The sequence below is a fragment of the Salvelinus fontinalis genome, chromosome 42 (genome assembly GCF_029448725.1).
Source record: "Salvelinus fontinalis isolate EN_2023a chromosome 42, ASM2944872v1, whole genome shotgun sequence".
Lineage (NCBI taxonomy): Eukaryota > Metazoa > Chordata > Actinopteri > Salmoniformes > Salmonidae > Salvelinus > Salvelinus fontinalis.
This window is the reverse complement of record NC_074706.1, coordinates 11,189,619-11,210,008: the sequence shown is the minus strand read 5'-3', so window position 1 is coordinate 11,210,008 and position 20,390 is coordinate 11,189,619. Positions and strand designations below refer to the sequence as shown.

The 20,390-nt window shown below is 42.2% G+C and overlaps 1 protein-coding gene across 6 annotated transcripts in view; it reads left to right on the top strand.

Moving 5' to 3' along the window:
- Positions 1–20,390, top strand: part of LOC129841517 (serine/threonine-protein kinase DCLK2-like) — a 101,277-nt gene that overhangs the window by 77,302 nt on the left and 3,585 nt on the right. For 4 of the 6 annotated variants that reach the window (XM_055909819.1, XM_055909817.1, XM_055909818.1 and 1 more), the window contains 6 exons: positions 23–169; positions 1,167–1,300; positions 1,591–1,668; positions 13,636–13,732; positions 15,701–15,781; positions 15,859–15,969. In XM_055909819.1, coding sequence (XP_055765794.1) covers positions 23–169; positions 1,167–1,300; positions 1,591–1,668; positions 13,636–13,732; positions 15,701–15,781; positions 15,859–15,969 — 648 coding nt within the window. Of the gene's footprint in view, positions 1–22; positions 170–1,166; positions 1,301–1,590; positions 1,669–13,635; positions 13,733–15,700; positions 15,782–15,858; positions 15,970–17,196; positions 17,298–18,779; positions 18,793–20,390 lie in introns of all 6 variants that reach the window. The other 2 variants (XR_008757338.1, XM_055909821.1) reach the window with 2 other exon arrangements.

Below are 20,390 nucleotides of genomic sequence, written 5' to 3'. Positions count from 1 at the left end.
TTAATGCGTCCATTTCCTGCAGGGTGGCGACCTGTTTGATGCCATCACGTCCTCCACTAAGTACACAGAGAGAGATGCCAGTGTCATGGTGTTTAACCTGGCTGGAGCCCTGAAGTACCTCCACAGCATGAACATAGTACACAGAGACATCAAGCCTGAGAACCTGCTGGTGAGTAGTGAGGGACCACACTGAAGACGGGGGTAGCACACTGAAGACGGGGGTAGCCAGCTACACTGTAGACAGTAAGATCATTTGTTGTTGAATTGACATAGAGTAGTTACCTTACAACAATATGTCAGAATTGTTGTGACACAGTTCCCCCAGAGTGGCCGAGACATACACTACCTTTCAAAAGTTAGGGGTCACTTAGAAATGTCCTTGTTTTTGAAAGAAAAGCACAGTCCATTAAATAACATCAAATTGATCAGAAATACAGTGTAGACATTGTTAATGTTGTAAATGACTACTGTAGCTGGAAACGGCAGATTTTTTAAAATGGAATATCTACAAAGGTGTACAGATGCCCATTATCAGCAACCATCACTCATGTGTTCGCTAATCCAAGTTTATCATTTTAAAAGGCTAATTGATCATTAAAAAACTCTTTTGCAATTATGTTAGCACAGCTGAAAACTTTTGTTCTAATTTAAAGAATCAATAAAACTGTCCTTCTTTAGACTAGTTGAGTATCTGGAGCATCAGCATTTGTGGGTTTGATTTACAGACTCAAAATGGCCAGAAACAAATAACTTTCTTCTGAAACTTGTCAGTCTATTCTTGTTCTGAGAAAGGAAGGCTATTCCATGCAAGAAATTGCCAAGAAACTGAAGATCTCGGACAACGCTGTGTACTACTCCCTTCACAGAACAGCGCAAACTGACTCTAACCAGAATAGAAAGAAGAGTGGGAGGCCCCGGTGCACAACTGAGCAAGAGGACAAGTGCATTAGAGTGTCTACTTTGAGAAACAGATGCCTCACAAGTCCTCAACTGGCAGCTTCATTAAATAGTACCCGCAAAACACCCTGTCTCAACGTCAACAGTGAAGAGGCGACTCCGCCTCATGCTAAAGTATTTGCATATGAGATTTGCATATGAAATGCTCAATGCCTTTTGAATTGAGGTGACATGAGTTGGTAACTATGTTTTGTGTGTCTGTTCCTTAGGTGTGTGAGTACCTTGACGGCACTAAGTCTCTGAAGCTGGGGGACTTTGGTCTGGCCACTGTGGTTGAGGGGCCCCTGCACACCGTGTGTGGAACCCCCACCTACGTGGCCCCTGAGATCATCGCTGAGGCTGGGTGAGTTACTGCCAACTCAGGGAACCTGCACCTGTATCCATAGCATCAGACATTCTAGTGACTAGCGCGCTGAAGGGGAAACCCACACTGATGTTAAACAACACTTTCTTCATATTTCTCTCTGCTCTCTGCTCGCTCTCTTTCTCTCTCTCTGCCTCTATCTTTCCCTCTCTGCTCTCTCTTTCCCTCTCTGTCTTTCTTGCTCTGCTTTCTCTCTCTGCTCTCTCTCCCCATCTGCTGTCTCTCTCTCTTTCTCCATCTCTTCTCTGTCTCTCTCCCTCTCCCCCCAGTTATGGTCTGAAGGTGGATATCTGGGCAACTGGGGTCATCACTTACATCCTGCTGTGCGGCTTCCCTCCCTTCCGCAGGTACACTACACAATGTTATATAACCCCCAGACACCTACAGTACACTACACAATGTTATATAACCCCCAGACACCTACAGTACACTACACAATGTTATATAACCCCCAGACACCTACAGTACACTACACAATGTTATATAACCCCCAGACACCTACAGTACACTACACAATGTTATTTATCCTCCAGACACCTACAGTACACTACACAATGTTATATAACCTCCAGACACCTACAGTACACTACACAATGTTATATAACCCCCAGACACCTACAGTACACTACACAATGTTATATAACCTCCAGACACCTACAGTACACTACACAATGTTATATAACCCCCAGACACCTACAGTACACTACACAATGTTATATAACCCCCAGACACCTACAGTACACTACACAATGTTATATAACCTCCAGACACCTACAGTACACTACACAATGTTATTTAACCTCCAGACATCTACAGTACACTACACAATGTTATATAACCCCCAGACACCTACAGTACACTACACAATGTTATATAACCCCCAGACACCTACAGTACACTACACAATGTTATATAACCTCCAGACACCTACAGTACACTACACAATGTTATATAACCCCCAGACACCTACAGTACACTACACAATGTTATTTATCCTCCAGACACCTACAGTACACTACACAATGTTATATAACCTCCAGACACCTACAGTACACTACACAGTGTTATTTAACCTCCAGACACCTACAGTACACTACACAATGTTATTTAACCTCCAGACACCTACAGTACACTACACAATGTTATATAACCTCCAGACACCTACAGTACACTACACAATGTTATTTAACCTCCAGACACCTACAGTACACTACACAGTGTTATTTAACCTCCAGACACCTACAGTACACTACACAATGTTATTTAACCTCCAGACACCTACAGTACACTACACAACCTGTTATTTAACCTCCAGACACCTACAGTACACTACACAATGTTATATAACCTCCAGACACCTACAGTACACTACACAGTGTTATTTAACCTCCAGACACCTACAGTACACTACACAGTGTTATTTAACCTCCAGACATCTACAGTACACTACACAGTGTTATTTAACCTCCAGACACCTACAGTACACTACACAGTGTTATTTAACCTCCAGACACCTACAGTACACTACACAACATGTTATATAACCTCCAGACACCTACAGTACACTACACAGTGTTATTTAACCTCCAGACACCTACAGTACACTACACAGTGTTATTTAACCTCCAGACACCTACAGTACACTACACAATGTTATTTAACCTCCAGACACCTACAGTACACTACACAGTGTTATTTAACCTCCAGACACCTACAGTACACTACACAGTGTTATTTAACCTCCAGACACCTACAGTACACTACACAGTGTTATTTAACCTCCAGACACCTACAGTACACTACACAGTGTTATTTAACCTCCAGACACCTACTGTACACTACACAGTGTTATTTAACCTCCAGACACCTACAGTACACTACACAGTGTTATTTAACCTCCAGACACCTACAATACACTACACAGTGTTATTTAACCTCCAGACACCTACAGTACACTACACAATGTTATTTAACCTCCAGACACCTACAGTACACTACACAATGTTATATAACCTCCAGACACCTACAGTACACTACACAATGTTATTTAACCTCCAGACACCTACAGTACACTACACAGTGTTATTTAACCTCCAGACACCTACAGGGATATATTCTCAGGTACACTACACAATATGTTATTTAACCTCCAGACACCTACAGTACACCACACAACATGTTATTTAACCTCCAGACACCTACAGGGATATATTCTCAGGTACACTACACAACATGTTATTTAACCTCCAGACACCTACAGTACACTACACAGTGTTATTTAACCTCCAGACACCTACAGGGATATATTCTCAGGTACACTACACAACATGTTATTTAACCTCCAGACACCTACAGTACACTACACAATGTTATTTAACCTCCAGACACCTACAGTACACCACACAACATGTTATTTAACCTCCAGACACCTACAGGGATATATTCTCAGGTACACTACACAACATGTTATTTAACCTCCAGACACCTAAAGGGATATATTCTCAGGTACACTACACAACATGTTATTTAACCTCCAGACACCTACAGGGATATATTCTCAGGTACACCACACAACATGTTATTTAACCTCCAGACACCTACAGTACACCACACAACATGTTATTTAACCTCCAGACACCTACAGGGATATATTCTCAGGTACACCACACAACATGTTATTTAACCTCCAGACACCTACAGTACACTACACAACATGTTATTTAACCTCCAGACACCTACAGTACACCACACAACATGTTATATAACCTCCAGACACCTACAGTACACCACACAACATGTTATTTAACCTCCAGACACCTACAGTACACCACACAACATGTTATTTAACCTCCAGACACCTACAGTACACTACACAATGTTATTTAACCTCCAGACACCTACAGGGATATATTCTCAGGTACACCACACAACATGTTATTTAACCTCCAGACACCTACAGGGATATATTCTCAGGTACACCACACAACATGTTATTTAACCTCCAGACACCTACAGTACACTACACAACATGTTATTTAACCTCCCGACACCTACAGTACACTACACAACATGTTATTTAACCTCCAGACACCTACAGGGATATATTCTCAGGTACACCACACAACATGTTATTTAACCTCCAGACACCTACAGTACACCACACAACATGTTATTTAACCTCCAGACACCTACAGTACACTACACAGTGTTATTTAACCTCCAGACACCTACAGTACACCACACAACATGTTATTTAACCTCCAGACACCTACAGTACACCACACAGTGTTATTTAACCTCCAGACACCTACAGTACACTACACAACATGTTATTTAACCTCCAGACACCTACAGGGATATATTCTCAGGTACACTACACAGCATGTTATTTAACCTCCAGATACCTACAGTACACTACACAACATGTTATTTAACCTCCAGACACCTACAGTACACTACACAACATGTTATTTAACCTCCAGACACCTACAGTACACTACACAACATGTTATTTAACCTCCAGACACCTACAGGGATATATTCTCAGGTACACCACACAACATGTTATTTAACCTCCAGACACCTACAGGGATATATTCTCAGGTACACCACACAACATGTTATTTAACCTCCAGACACCTAAAGGGATATATTCTCAGGTACACCACACAACATGTTATTTAACCTCCAGACACCTACAGTACACTACACAACCTGTTATTTAACCTCCAGACACCTACAGTACACTACACAATGTTATTTAACCTCCAGACACCTACAGTACACTACACAACATGTTATTTAACCTCCAGACACCTACAGTACACTACACAACATGTTATTTAACCTCCAGACACCTACAGTACACTACACAATGTTATATAACCTCCAGACACCTACAGTACACTACACAATGTTATATAACCTCCAGACACCTACAGGGATATATTCTCAGGTACACTACACAATGTTATTTAACCTCCAGACACCTACAGTACACTACACAACATGTTATTTAACCTCCAGACACCTACAGTACACTACACAATGTTATATAACCTCCAGACACCTACAGTACACTACACAGTGTTATTTAACCTCCAGACACCTACAGTACACTACACAGTGTTATTTAACCTCCAGACATCTACAGTACACTACACAGTGTTATTTAACCTCCAGACACCTACAGTACACTACACAACATGTTATTTAACCTCCAGACACCTACAGGGATATATTCTCAGGTACACCACACAACATGTTATTTAACCTCCAGATACCTACAGTACACCACACAACATGTTATTTAACCTCCAGACACCTACAGTACACTACACAGTGTTATTTAACCTCCAGACACCTACAGTACACCACACAACATGTTATTTAACCTCCAGACACCTACAGTACACCACACAGTGTTATTTAACCTCCAGACACCTACAGTACACCACACAGTGTTATTTAACCTCCAGACACCTACAGTACACCACACAACATGTTATTTAACCTCCAGACACCTACAGGGATATATTCTCAGGTACACCACACGACATGTTATTTAACCTCCAGACACCTACAGTACACCACACAACATGTTATTTAACCTCCAGACACCTACAGTACACCACACAACATGTTATTTAACCTCCAGACACCTACAGTACACCACACAGTGTTATTTAACCTCCAGACACCTACAGTACACTACACAACATGTTATTTAACCTCCAGACACCTACAGTACACCACACAACATGTTATTTAACCTCCAGACACCTACAGTACACCACACAACATGTTATTTAACCTCCAGACACCTACAGTACACCACACAACATGTTATTTAACCTCCAGACACCTACAGTACACTACACAATGTTATTTAACCTCCAGACACCTACAGTACACTACACAGTGTTATTTAACCTCCAGACACCTACAGTACACTACACAGTGTTATTTAACCTCCAGACACCTACAGGGATATATTCTCAGGTACACCACACAACATGTTATTTAACCTCCAGACACCTACAGGGATATATTCTCAGGTACACCACACAACATGTTATTTAACCTCCAGACACCTACAGTACACTACACAACATGTTATTTAACCTCCAGACACCTACAGTACACTACACAGTGTTATTTAACCTCCAGACACCTACAGTACACTACACAACATGTTATTTAACCTCCAGACACCTACAGTACACTACACAGTGTTATTTAACCTCCAGACACCTACAGTACACTACACAACATGTTATTTAACCTCCAGACACCTACAGTACACTACACAATGTTATTTAACCTCCAGACACCTACAGTACACTACACAGTGTTATTTAACCTCCAGACACCTACAGGGATATATTCTCAGGTACACTACACAACATGTTATTTAACCTCCAGACACCTACAGTACACTACACAACATGTTATTTAACCTCCAGACACCTACAGTACACTACACAGTGTTATTTAACCTCCAGACACCTACAGGGATATATTCTCAGGTACACTACACAACATGTTATTTAACCTCCAGACACCTACAGGGATATATTCTCAGGTACACTACACAACATGTTATTTAACCTCCAGACACCTACAGTACACCACACAACATGTTATTTAACCTCCAGACACCTACAGGGATATATTCTCAGGTACACCACACAACATGTTATTTAACCTCCAGACACCTACAGTACACTACACAACATGTTATTTAACCTCCAGACACCTACAGTACACTACACAACATGTTATTTAACCTCCAGACACCTAAAGGGATATATTCTCAGGTACACCACACAACATGTTATTTAACCTCCAGACACCTACAGGGATATATTCTCAGGTACACCACACAACATGTTATTTAACCTCCAGACACCTACAGGGATATATTCTCAGGTACACCACACAACATGTTATTTAACCTCCAGACACCTACAGTACACTACACAACATGTTATTTAACCTCCAGACACCTAAAGGGATATATTCTCAGGTACACCACACACAATGTTATTTAACCTCCAGACACCTACAGTACACTACACAACATGTTATTTAACCTCCAGACACCTACAGTACACCACACAACATGTTATTTAACCTCCAGACACCTACAGTACACTACACAACATGTTATTTAACCTCCAGACACCTACAGGGATATATTCTCAGGTACACTACACAATGTTATTTAACCTCCAGACACCTACAGTACACTACACAATGTTATTTAACCTCCAGACACCTACAGTACACTACACAATGTTATTTAACCTCCAGACACCTACAGTACACTACACAGTGTTATTTAACCTCCAGACACCTAAAGGGATATATTCTCAGGTACACCACACAACATGTTATTTAACCTCCAGACACCTACAGTACACTACACAACATGTTATTTAACCTCCAGACACCTACAGTACACTACACAACATGTTATTTAACCTCCAGACACCTACAGGGATATATTCTCAGGTACACTACACAATGTTATTTAACCTCCAGACACCTACAGTACACTACACAATGTTATTTAACCTCCAGACACCTACAGTACACTACACAATGTTATTTAACCTCCAGACACCTACAGTACACTACACAGTGTTATTTAACCTCCAGACACCTAAAGTACACTACACAATGTTATTTAACCTCCAGACACCTACAGTACACTACACAGTGTTATTTAACCTCCAGACACCTAAAGTACACTACACAATGTTATTTAACCTCCAGACATCTACAGTACACTACACAATGTTATTTAACCTCCAGACATCTACAGTACACTACACAATGTTATTTAACCTCCAGACACCTACAGTACACTACACAATGTTATTTAACCTCCAGACACCTACAGTACACTACACAATGTTATTTAACCTCCAGACACCTACAGTACACTACACAATGTTATTTAACCTCCAGACACCTACAGGGATATATTCTCAGGTACACTACACAACATGTTATTTAACCTCCAGACACCTACAGGGATATATTCTCAGGTACACTACACAACATGTTATTTAACCTCCAGACACCTACAGGGATATATTCTCAGGTACACCACACAACATGTTATTTAACCTCCAGACACCTACAGGGATATATTCTCAGGTACACCACACAACATGTTATATAACCTCCAGACACCTACAGGGATATATTCTCAGGTACACCACACAACATGTTATTTAACCTCCAGACACCTACAGGGATATATTCTCAGGTACACTACACAACATGTTATTTAACCTCCAGACACCTACAGGGATATATTCTCAGGTACACCACACAACATGTTATATAACCTCCAGACACCTACAGTACACTACACAACATGTTATATAACCTCCAGACACCTACAGTACACTACACAACATGTTATTTAACCTCCAGACATCTACAGTACACTACACAGTGTTATTTAACCTCCAGACATCTACAGTACACTACACAATGTTATTTAACCTCCAGACATCTACAGTACACTACACAATGTTATTTAACCTCCAGACATCTACAGTACACTACACAACATGTTATTTAACCTCCAGACATCTACAGTACACTACACAATGTTATTTAACCTCCAGACACCTACAGTACACTACACAATGTTATATAACCTCCAGACACCTACAGTACACTACACAATGTTATTTAACCTCCAGACACCTACAGTACACTACACAATGTTATATAACCTCCAGACACCTACAGTACACTACACAGTGTTATTTAACCTCCAGACACCTACAGGGATATATTCTCAGGTACACCACACAACATGTTATTTAACCTCCAGACACCTACAGTACACTACACAGTGTTATTTAACCTCCAGACACCTACAGTACACTACACAATGTTATTTAACCTCCAGACACCTACAGGGATATATTCTCAGGTACACTACACAACATGTTATTTAACCTCCAGACACCTACAGGGATATATTCTCAGGTACACTACACAACATGTTATTTAACCTCCAGACACCTACAGGGATATATTCTCAGGTACACCACACAACATGTTATTTAACCTCCAGACACCTACAGTACACTACACAACATGTTATTTAACCTCCAGACACCTACAGGGATATATTCTCAGGTACACCACACAACATGTTATATAACCTCCAGACACCTACAGTACACTACACAGTGTTATTTAACCTCCAGACACCTACAGTACACCACACAACATGTTATTTAACCTCCAGACACCTACAGGGATATATTCTCAGGTACACCACACAACATGTTATTTAACCTCCAGACACCTACAGTACACTACACAACATGTTATTTAACCTCCAGACACCTACAGTACACTACACAATGTTATTTAACCTCCAGACACCTACAGGGATATATTCTCAGGTACACTACACAACATGTTATTTAACCTCCAGACACCTACAGTACACCACACAACATGTTATTTAACCTCCAGACACCTACAGTACACTACACAACATGTTATTTAACCTCCAGACACCTACAGGGATATATTCTCAGGTACACTACACAATGTTATTTAACCTCCAGACACCTACAGTACACTACACAATGTTATTTAACCTCCAGACACCTACAGGGATATATTCTCAGGTACACTACACAACATGTTATTTAACCTCCAGACACCTACAGTACACCACACAACATGTTATTTAACCTCCAGACACCTACAGTACACTACACAACATGTTATTTAACCTCCAGACACCTACAGGGATATATTCTCAGGTACACTACACAATGTTATTTAACCTCCAGACACCTACAGTACACTACACAATGTTATTTAACCTCCAGACACCTACAGTACACTACACAATGTTATTTAACCTCCAGACACCTACAGTACACTACACAGTGTTATTTAACCTCCAGACACCTAAAGTACACTACACAATGTTATTTAACCTCCAGACATCTACAGTACACTACACAATGTTATTTAACCTCCAGACATCTACAGTACACTACACAATGTTATTTAACCTCCAGACATCTACAGTACACTACACAATGTTATTTAACCCCCAGACATCTACAGTACACTACACAATGTTATTTAACCTCCAGACACCTACAGTACACTACACAATGTTATTTAACCTCCAGACACCTACAGTACACTACACAATGTTATTTAACCTCCAGACACCTACAGGGATATATTCTCAGGTACACTACACAACATGTTATTTAACCTCCAGACACCTACAGTACACTACACAATGTTATTTAACCTCCAGACACCTACAGTACACTACACAATGTTATTTAACCTCCAGACACCTACAGGGATATATTCTCAGGTACACTACACAACATGTTATTTAACCTCCAGACACCTACAGTACACTACACAATGTTATTTAACCTCCAGACACCTACAGTACACTACACAATGTTATTTAACCTCCAGACACCTACAGGGATATATTCTCAGGTACACCACACAACATGTTATTTAACCTCCAGACACCTACAGTACACTACACAACATGTTATTTAACCTCCAGACACCTACAGTACACTACACAATGTTATTTAACCTCCAGACACCTACAGTACACTACACAGTGTTATTTAACCTCCAGACACCTACAGTACACCACACAACATGTTATTTAACCTCCAGACACCTACAGTACACTACACAGTGTTATTTAACCTCCAGACACCTACAGTACACTACACAGTGTTATTTAACCTCCAGACACCTACAGTACACTACACAATGTTATTTAACCTCCAGACACCTACAGTACACTACACAGTGTTATTTAACCTCCAGACACCTACAGTACACTACACAGTGTTATTTAACCTCCAGACATCTACAGTACACTACACAATGTTATTTAACCTCCAGACATCTACAGTACACTACACAGTGTTATTTAACCTCCAGACACCTACAGTACACTACACAGTGTTATTTAACCTCCAGACACCTACAGTACACTACACAATGTTATTTAACCTCCAGACATCTACAGTACACTACACAATGTTATTTAACCTCCAGACATCTACAGTACACTACACAATGTTATTTAACCTCCAGACATCTACAGTACACTACACAATGTTATTTAACCTCCAGACATCTACAGTACACTACACAATGTTATTTAACCTCCAGACATCTACAGTACACTACACAATGTTATTTAACCTCCAGACATCTACAGTACACTACACAATGTTATTTAACCTCCAGACATCTACAGTACACTACACAGTGTTATTTAACCTCCAGACACCTACAGTACACTACACAGTGTTATTTAACCTCCAGACACCTACAGTACACTACACAATGTTATTTAACCTCCAGACATCTACAGTACACTACACAATGTTATTTAACCTCCAGACACCTACAGTACACTACACAATGTTATTTAACCTCCAGACACCTACAGTACACTACACAATGTTATTTAACCTCCAGACACCTACAGGGATATATTCTCAGGTACACTACACAACATGTTATTTAACCTCCAGACACCTACAGTACACCACACAACATGTTATTTAACCTCCAGACACCTACAGTACACTACACAATGTTATTTAACCTCCAGACACCTACAGGGATATATTCTCAGGTACACTACACAACATGTTATTTAACCTCCAGACACCTACAGTACACTACACAATGTTATTTAACCTCCAGACACCTACAGTACACTACACAATGTTATTTAACCTCCAGACACCTACAGGGATATATTCTCAGGTACACTACACAACATGTTATTTAACCTCCAGACACCTACAGTACACTACACAACATGTTATTTAACCTCCAGACACCTACAGTACACTACACAACATGTTATTTAACCTCCAGACACCTACAGTACACTACACAATGTTATTTAACCTCCAGACACCTACAGTACACTACACAGTGTTATTTAACCTCCAGACACCTACAGTACACTACACAATGTTATTTAACCTCCAGACACCTACAGTACACTACACAGTGTTATTTAACCTCCAGACACCTACAGTACACTACACAATGTTATTTAACCTCCAGACACCTACAGTACACTACACAGTGTTATTTAACCTCCAGACACCTACAGTACACTACACAATGTTATTTAACCTCCAGACACCTACAGTACACTACACAGTGTTATTTAACCTCCAGACACCTACAGGGATATATTCTCAGGTACACCACACAACATGTTATTTAACCTCCAGACACCTACAGTACACTACACAACATGTTATTTAACCTCCAGACACCTACAGTACACCACACAACATGTTATTTAACCTCCAGACACCTACAGGGATATATTCTCAGGTACACTACACAACATGTTATTTAACCTCCAGACACCTACAGGGATATATTCTCAGGTACACTACACAACAACATGGCTGATCCTTGACGGGATAGCGTTCATTACACAGTCACCGCGCTTAATGTTAACATGATAATCTCTGAAATTCTACGATTGGCCACCTGCTTCATATCTGATTCACACAGTTAAACCTCTACTAGCCTGTCTAGGATGTACTTTAATTTACAGGAAACAGGGATTTAATCTGTTGGAAAACTCTTAGAAATGTCTAGTTGGTTTGGGGAATGCCCTGTAAATGTTCCCACAGTCCTTACGCTGAAAATCAAGTGTTGTGTGGGCTAGCCTAGCACATCCGTTCAGCTTCCTTAGTGTAAACCCAGGCGTCACATTATTCAGCTATTTAAATACAGGAGATGTTAATTTACATGAGTTCATTTCATGTTTTTTTTTTATACCTGCGGTTTAGCATAACTGTGATCTCGCTTGGATTAACCGTTCGGCATAGACATAGACAAGGTCTCTGGATAGTAGTGATTGCAGTGAGGAATGTCTGCCAGAATAGAGCTGAGAGATTTATTGTGTCTCATAGTCAGTCGTCCTATCCTCCCCCTACTTGTACCTCTTCTGTGGCTACTCTTGTTATGTTCTGGTGTGTCCTTGAATTGATTCCTGGTGCTAAATTGGAAGATGTATACAGCCAGTTAGTGAGTGAAGGTGAGGGGATAGAGAGGACAATGGTGTCAGAGTTATTCTGACGCTGTGTGTCTTTGAATGTGACATGAATATAATGTGTGATGCCAAAATGTGTGTGTGTGTGTGTGTGTGTGTGTACTACAGTATTTGTGGGTGTATGCTGAAATATCCATCTGTTCACAGCATAGTATGTTTCTCTCTACAGTGAGGACAACCTTCAAGAGGACCTGTTTGACCAGATCCTGGTGGGACGACTGGACTTCCCTGCTCCCTACTGGGACAACGTCACGGACTCAGCCAAGGTAACCACCACACACAGACACACCCCCCCTGTCGCGTCAGCCCCCGATACATTTGGGTGGCAGTAATGAGGGGGTGGGAGGGTCCCGTTGAGATCTCCCGCAATGAAGGAGAGGGATGGTTTGGAAAGAGAGAAAGAGGGGATGCACACACACACACACCATATCTTCTTCTGTTTTCCCATCTTTCATTACTCCTCTTTTCTGTTCCTTCTCTCTCTCTCTCTCTCTCTCTCTCTCTCTCTCTCTCTCTCTCTCTCTCTCTCTCTCTCTCTCTCTGTCTCTGTCTCTGTCTCTCTCTCTGTCTCTCTCTCTCTCTCTCTCTGCCTCTCTCTCTCTCTCTCTGCCTCTCTCTCTCTCTCTCTGCCTCTCTCTCTCTCTCTCTGCCTCTCTCTCTCTCTCTGCCTCTCTCTCTCTCTCTGCCTCTCTCTCTCTCTCTGCCTCTCTCTCTCTCTGACTCTCTCTCTCTCTGCCTCTCTCTCTCTCTCTGCCTCTCTCTCTCTCTGCCTCTCTCTCTCTCTGCCTCTCTCTCTCTCTGCCTCTCTCTCTTTCTCTGTCTCTCTCTCGCTCTCTCTCTCTCTCTGCCTCTCTCTCGCTCTCTTTATTGGCTTTATTGGCATGGAAAGCATATGTTTACATTGCCAAAGCAAGTGAAATGGATAAACAAAAGTGAAATAAACATGACGCTTACAAAAGTTCCAAAATAAAAAAGACATTTAAAATGGCATATGATGTATATATACAGTGTTGTAAGGATGTGCAAATAGTTAAAGTACGAAAGGGAAAATAAATAAACATAAGTATGGGTTGTATTTACTCGTTGCCCTTTTCTTGTGGCAATACGTCACAAATCTTGTTGCTGTGATGGCACACTGTGGTATTTCACCCAATAGATTTGAGAGTTTATCAAAATGTGATTTTTTTCCTAATTCTTTGTGGGTCTCTGTAATCTGAAGAAAATATATGTCTCTAATATGGTCATAGGTTTGGCAGGAGGTTAGGAAGTGCAGCTCAGTCTCCACCTCATTTTGTGGGCACTGTCTTCTCTTGAGAGCCAGGTCTGCCTACGGCGGTCTTTCTGTACATAGTCAAAGATTTCCTTCTTGGACAAGTTGGTCAGGTATTCTGCCACTGTACTCTCTGTTTAGGGCCAAGTAATTATCTTTTCTCATGATTTGGTTCGTTTTCTCATGATTTGGTTGGGTCTGATTTGTGTTGCTGTCCTGGGTCTCTGTGGGATCTGTTTGTGTTTGTGAACAGAGCCCCTGGACCAGCTTGCTTAGGGGACTCTTCTCCAGATGTATTTCTCTGTAGGTGATGGCTTTGTTATGGAAAGTTTGGAGATTGCTTCCTTTTAGGTGGTTGTAGAATTGAAATGTCTCGGTCTCTCTCTCTCTCTGCTTCTCTCTCTCTGCCTCTCTCTCTCTCTCACACACAATGACTAGTGTGTGGTAAAAGGCATGCTGCTCCCTCCTCTCACTCCCTAAATTACCACCGTGTGTTAGTGACAGCAGCTATTTCAAAGCAAAGCTGAGCTACTAATTAAATCCTCTGCTGCAGTGGCACCTCGACTTAACAAAGAGAGGCCTACGTCTAGAGATCTCAACAGCCGGCTGCAGTCACGGTCTATTCATTAGTTACCGGAAAAGAAGAAAATGGACTGATATAGACTGACATGGATTACCTGAACTTGTCCAATAAGACATGCTTATTTTCGTTTTCTGTTGCGAACTATTTTGGTACGTTTTGTTATGGTGAGCCCTAATGAACCCGACCCTGGTTGGAGGCACAGTGAATGTAGCCAAACTGTGCTAGAGCCCTGTTTGTAATGTCCTTCTGTGACACTTCTACATTGTTCTCACTGTGTGACATGACATGTCAAAGTAAAGTTGCGATGACATGACTTGAGAGAGACTGGACCCTGAAGAAGTCACCGCTGATGATGTCACCATGACCTGATGTGTTTTCTAGGAGCTGATTGGGCGGATGCTGCAGGTGAACGTGGAGGCTCGCTACACGGCACAGGACATCCTCTCTCATCCCTGGGTCACGGTAACTTGTCTTGTGGACTTTGTGTGTGTGTGTGTGTGTTCAGGACCATAAAGGAGAATGTGTGTGTGTCTCTGCAGGATGACAACATGGAGAACAACATGAAGATGGAGGTGTCAGGTAAACTGAGGACACACTTCAACACAGCACCAAAGCCCAGCACAACCACAGCAGGAGTGTCAGTCATCATGGTGAGAACAGGACAACAACATTCACTATCACAACCCAGTATTTGTTTTCTGGTCCCATTATCCATACACACATTGTTTTACTCCGTATACACAACAGCACTCAGCCACGACCCTCTACTCTCTATGGAGACTATTTTCTGGTCACGTTTCCAATACACACATTGTGTATCTCCATATACTTTCCCTCATCTGTACTCTCTGTACCATCTGTCGTACATAGACACCCCAGAGTCCTCGTCTGTAGATTCTTGATATTTGCAGAAATGTTCAACCATGACCTGATTTACTTGCCACCAGTCGTTTTCTGAAGGAACCAAAAACAAAGCTAAAACAAGTTTCCTGATTTTTATTTTATTGGCATCCGCTTATATTTTAAGATTGATTGGAAACCAACATGAGCTGTAACAAATGTTAGTCAATTCAGCACTACACCTACTCACTTTCAAACAAACAATAACCATTTTCACATATAGTACTATTAATCAGTTGGTTACATAAGAGTTTGATCTAGAAGAACATGAGAGATTATCTGACAGGAAAGCTAAGAAATGGACAACTTCTAGTCATGTAATCATATCACTGAGGGTTTTAAGAGAGCAGAATTCATTCAAAATGCTTTCCCCTGGGATTACCCATGGATAAATCCTGATTCATCATCTTATCTCTAAAACACGTTTCCATCCTTGTAGTACAAATGTCGTGTTTTAGTGTTGACGCAGTGTTCTCAGTGACTCCAGAGTACATTGGTCTGAAGAGGTACATTCTTAGTCATATCCTACCATCCTCTTTATCTGTTTTTAAGCTTTTTCCCACAAGCCTATGCACCTCCCGGCACAGTTATGTAACTTCCTGCTGTGGGTGGTGAACTTCCTCTCGATCAGCTGCACACTTCTGGTCACATCACCTCCCCTCTCTGGTCCACTTGGGGGTCTATTGAGCTGGAGCTGGTCTGCGAATACATGAACAATATAGCATAGGTCTGTCAATGGATGCATCTCAATTAGATCCCCCTCATCTCCTTCCCTGGTCCTTGAAGATGGGGACAATGGGAGGAAGCCACTCTAGAATATTACGATGCACACATGCTGTCTGCTTCCACCTGGGTCCAGTATACCCACTGCAGCAGTAGAAGGGGATTAGCATGGGCTAAGGGGTGCGTAAGGGTTCATTTGAGACTACCCCTGACTCGGGGTTAAACCTCATTTTGTTGTAAATCTCCTTCGACAGTTTGAGATGTAAAGGAGATCCCTGCGCCCCTCCTGCTCATCCCACTCCCTCCTCCCACCTCATCCCAGGACCACAGGGGAAGCTTTGGAGCTGAGTGCAGGGTACCGATCTCCCGATCCTCCACTCTCTCCCCCTCTGCCAGCTCCAATAATGCCTCTATAACAGATTGATCTGGGCAGAATAACTCAGTAACTCTCTGCAGTGGCCTTGAATCAGTTTGCATGACTGCTCTGCCCCCTCGTGTAATTTGCCTAAGCTCCTCTCTCCTCCAATGGGGCCTCTTTTATTTTCTCTCTCTCTCTCTCTCATCCTCCTCTCTCATCCTCCACTCATAACCATCTTCATCAATCAGCTCGTCTCTGTGTGGACTGACTTTGTTGACAATGATGTCACTGCTGTGTTGAGAGATGTTGTCTGAGTTAGATTTGTACATGTTATTGTATTCTGTGTTGTTTTTTGGCTGGCTGGGTGGTTATTTGGCATGCTAACTAACTAGGCCTAAGAGAAGCCCTCATTGCTTCTGCTGAACTAATTTTTAATTTGCCCCCGTCTCTGTCACTCATCCAAAGTAGTGCTCTTATAGTTAATGCCCATACAATAACCTGGGGACATTAAATGTCTATGGCAATTTTACAATACATTTGATGTCTATGTAAAGCCATGATCCTACTCCTACATGTATTGGCCATGTCTATGGCAGGTTGACATTTATTGTCATGAATCTTGCCCTGGAGGCAGAACTGAGCAATTTCTGCTAGATGGGCCAGCTGCAAAACAAAAGTTTACTTTTTGGTCTTAATTTAAGGATAGGGTTAGGAATTAAGGTTAGCAGTGTGGTTAAGGTTAGGTTTAAAATGAGATTGTATGACTTTGTGGCTGTGCCAGCTAGTGACCACTCGGCAGAGCTGCCCCCAGAACAAGATTCATGACAAAACATTTCAACCTGCTGTCCTCGCCCTTTGGATACATTACAATTCATCTCTTGATAATTGTTCAGTTGAGCTCTACCACCACCTTGTGGTCAAACATTTAAACTGCACTACTGCACTGGATGAGAGAGACAGATGAGAATTGCTTATATTGCCTTGGATTTAACATTGAACAGTACTCCCCAGAAGTTAAGATTTCTAAAATCATGTCATTGAGCTTAGTAGCATCCTGAGAGATGGTTGTCATAGCAGACTTTAGGCTAATCAATTCCAGGCCTGGAGAGCCACACAACTGGTTGAATCAACGCTGTTTCCACGTCATTTCAATGAAAATTTATTGAACCAACGTGTAATAGACGTTGAATTGATGTCTGTGTCCAGTGGGACACCACTGCTTCTTTTTATTTAGACCTTGGAAACCAGGTGAGTAGTGGACTCTGGCTAACCAATGGCATGAACTGATCACTTAGCTGCCAGGGACAGAGGAAAACCAGCAGTGCTGCCTGACACCAGAGCAGGAATCAAACAGCCCTGCTTTCTGTGTCTCCTCTAATGTTGTTGAGCTGTGAGTAAGACTAGTCTCTGTCCCCTCTGCTTCCTCCCCGCCCCCTCCACCCCTCCCCAACACGCCCACATTGCCACCCTCTGAATTAGCTCCAAGGCAATGGTATGTACTAACACTGAAGGCTACGCTTCTTTACTGCTTCTTCACTGACGCCACTAAGAGTCACTCAGCTAAGGGAACATGGGAAATCTTGATGCCTTCTGATTGTTACGTAGTTATTATTGTTATTATTATTATTATTATAGCAATACAAATGATCTGTAATTCCAGATGTGATCTTCAGTGTCTAGTTGGTTTGGGTTGTGATGAGGCTAAATCTCTCCAGCACAATTTCTCATTTTCCCTTACAGTGCATGTTGAGCATTGATGATATGATTTGCTGTCTTATTGGGTCAGTCTACTACTGTGAAGGGTCTGTCACTGTAAAATCACCCCATCTATGGATGTTTTTGTCCATATATATATATTTTTTTTATCTACTGTGTTTAATATTATATAGAAACATTACCCCATGGACCTTACTGTCAGATCAGTGGGGTTGAACGTTATCTTGGGGCAGTTTTCTCCATTATACACTGCTCAAAAAAATAAAGGGAACACTTAAACAACACAATGTAACTCCAAGTCAATCACACTTCTGTGAAATCAAACTGTCCACTTAGGAAGCAACACTGATTGACAATAAATGTCACATGCTGTTGTGCAAATGGAATAGACAAAAGGTGGAAATTATAGGCAATTAGCAAGACACCCCCAATAAAGGAGTGGTTCTGCAGGTGGTGACCACAGACCACTTCTCAGTTCCTATGCTTCCTGGCTGATGTTTTGGTCACTTTTGAATGCTGGCGGTGCTCTCACTCTAGTGGTAGCATGAGACGGAGTCTACAACCCACACAAGTGGCTCGGGTAGTGCAGCTCATCCAGGATGGCACATCAATGCGAGCTGTGGCAAGAAGGTTTGCTGTGTCAATCAGCGTAGTGTCCAGAGCATGGAGGCGCTACCAGGAGACAGGCCAGTACATCAGGAGACGTGAAGGAGGCCGTAGGAGGGCAACAACCCAGCAGCAGGACCGCTACCTCCGCCTTTGTGCAAGGAGGAGCACTGCCAGAGCCCTGCAAAATGACCTCCAGCAGGCCACAAATGTGTATGTGTCAGCATATGGTCTCACAAGGGGTCTGAGGATCTCATCTCGGTACCTAATGGCAGTCAGGCTACCTCTGGCGAGCACATGGAGGGCTGTGCGGCCCCACAAAGAAATGCCACCCCACACCATGACTGACCCACCGCCAAACCGGTCATGCTGGAGGATGTTGCAGGCAGCAGAACGTTCTCCACGGCATCTCCAGACTCTGTCACGTCTGTCACATGTGCTCAGTGTGAACCTGCTTTCATCTGTGAAGAGCACAGGGCGCCAGTGGCGAATTTGCCAATCTTGGTGTTCTCTGGCAAATGCCAAACGTCCTGCACGGTGTTGGGCTGTAAGCACAACCCCCACCTGTGGACGCCGGGCCCTCATACCACCCTCATGGAGTCTGTTTCTGACCGTTTGAGCAGACACATGCACATTTGTGGCCTGCTGGAGGTCATTTTGCAGGGCTCTGGCAGTGCTCCTCCTTGCACAAAGGCGGAGGTAGCGGTCCTGCTGCTGGGTTGTTGCCCTCCTACGGCCTCCTTCACGTCTCCTGATGTACTGGCCTGT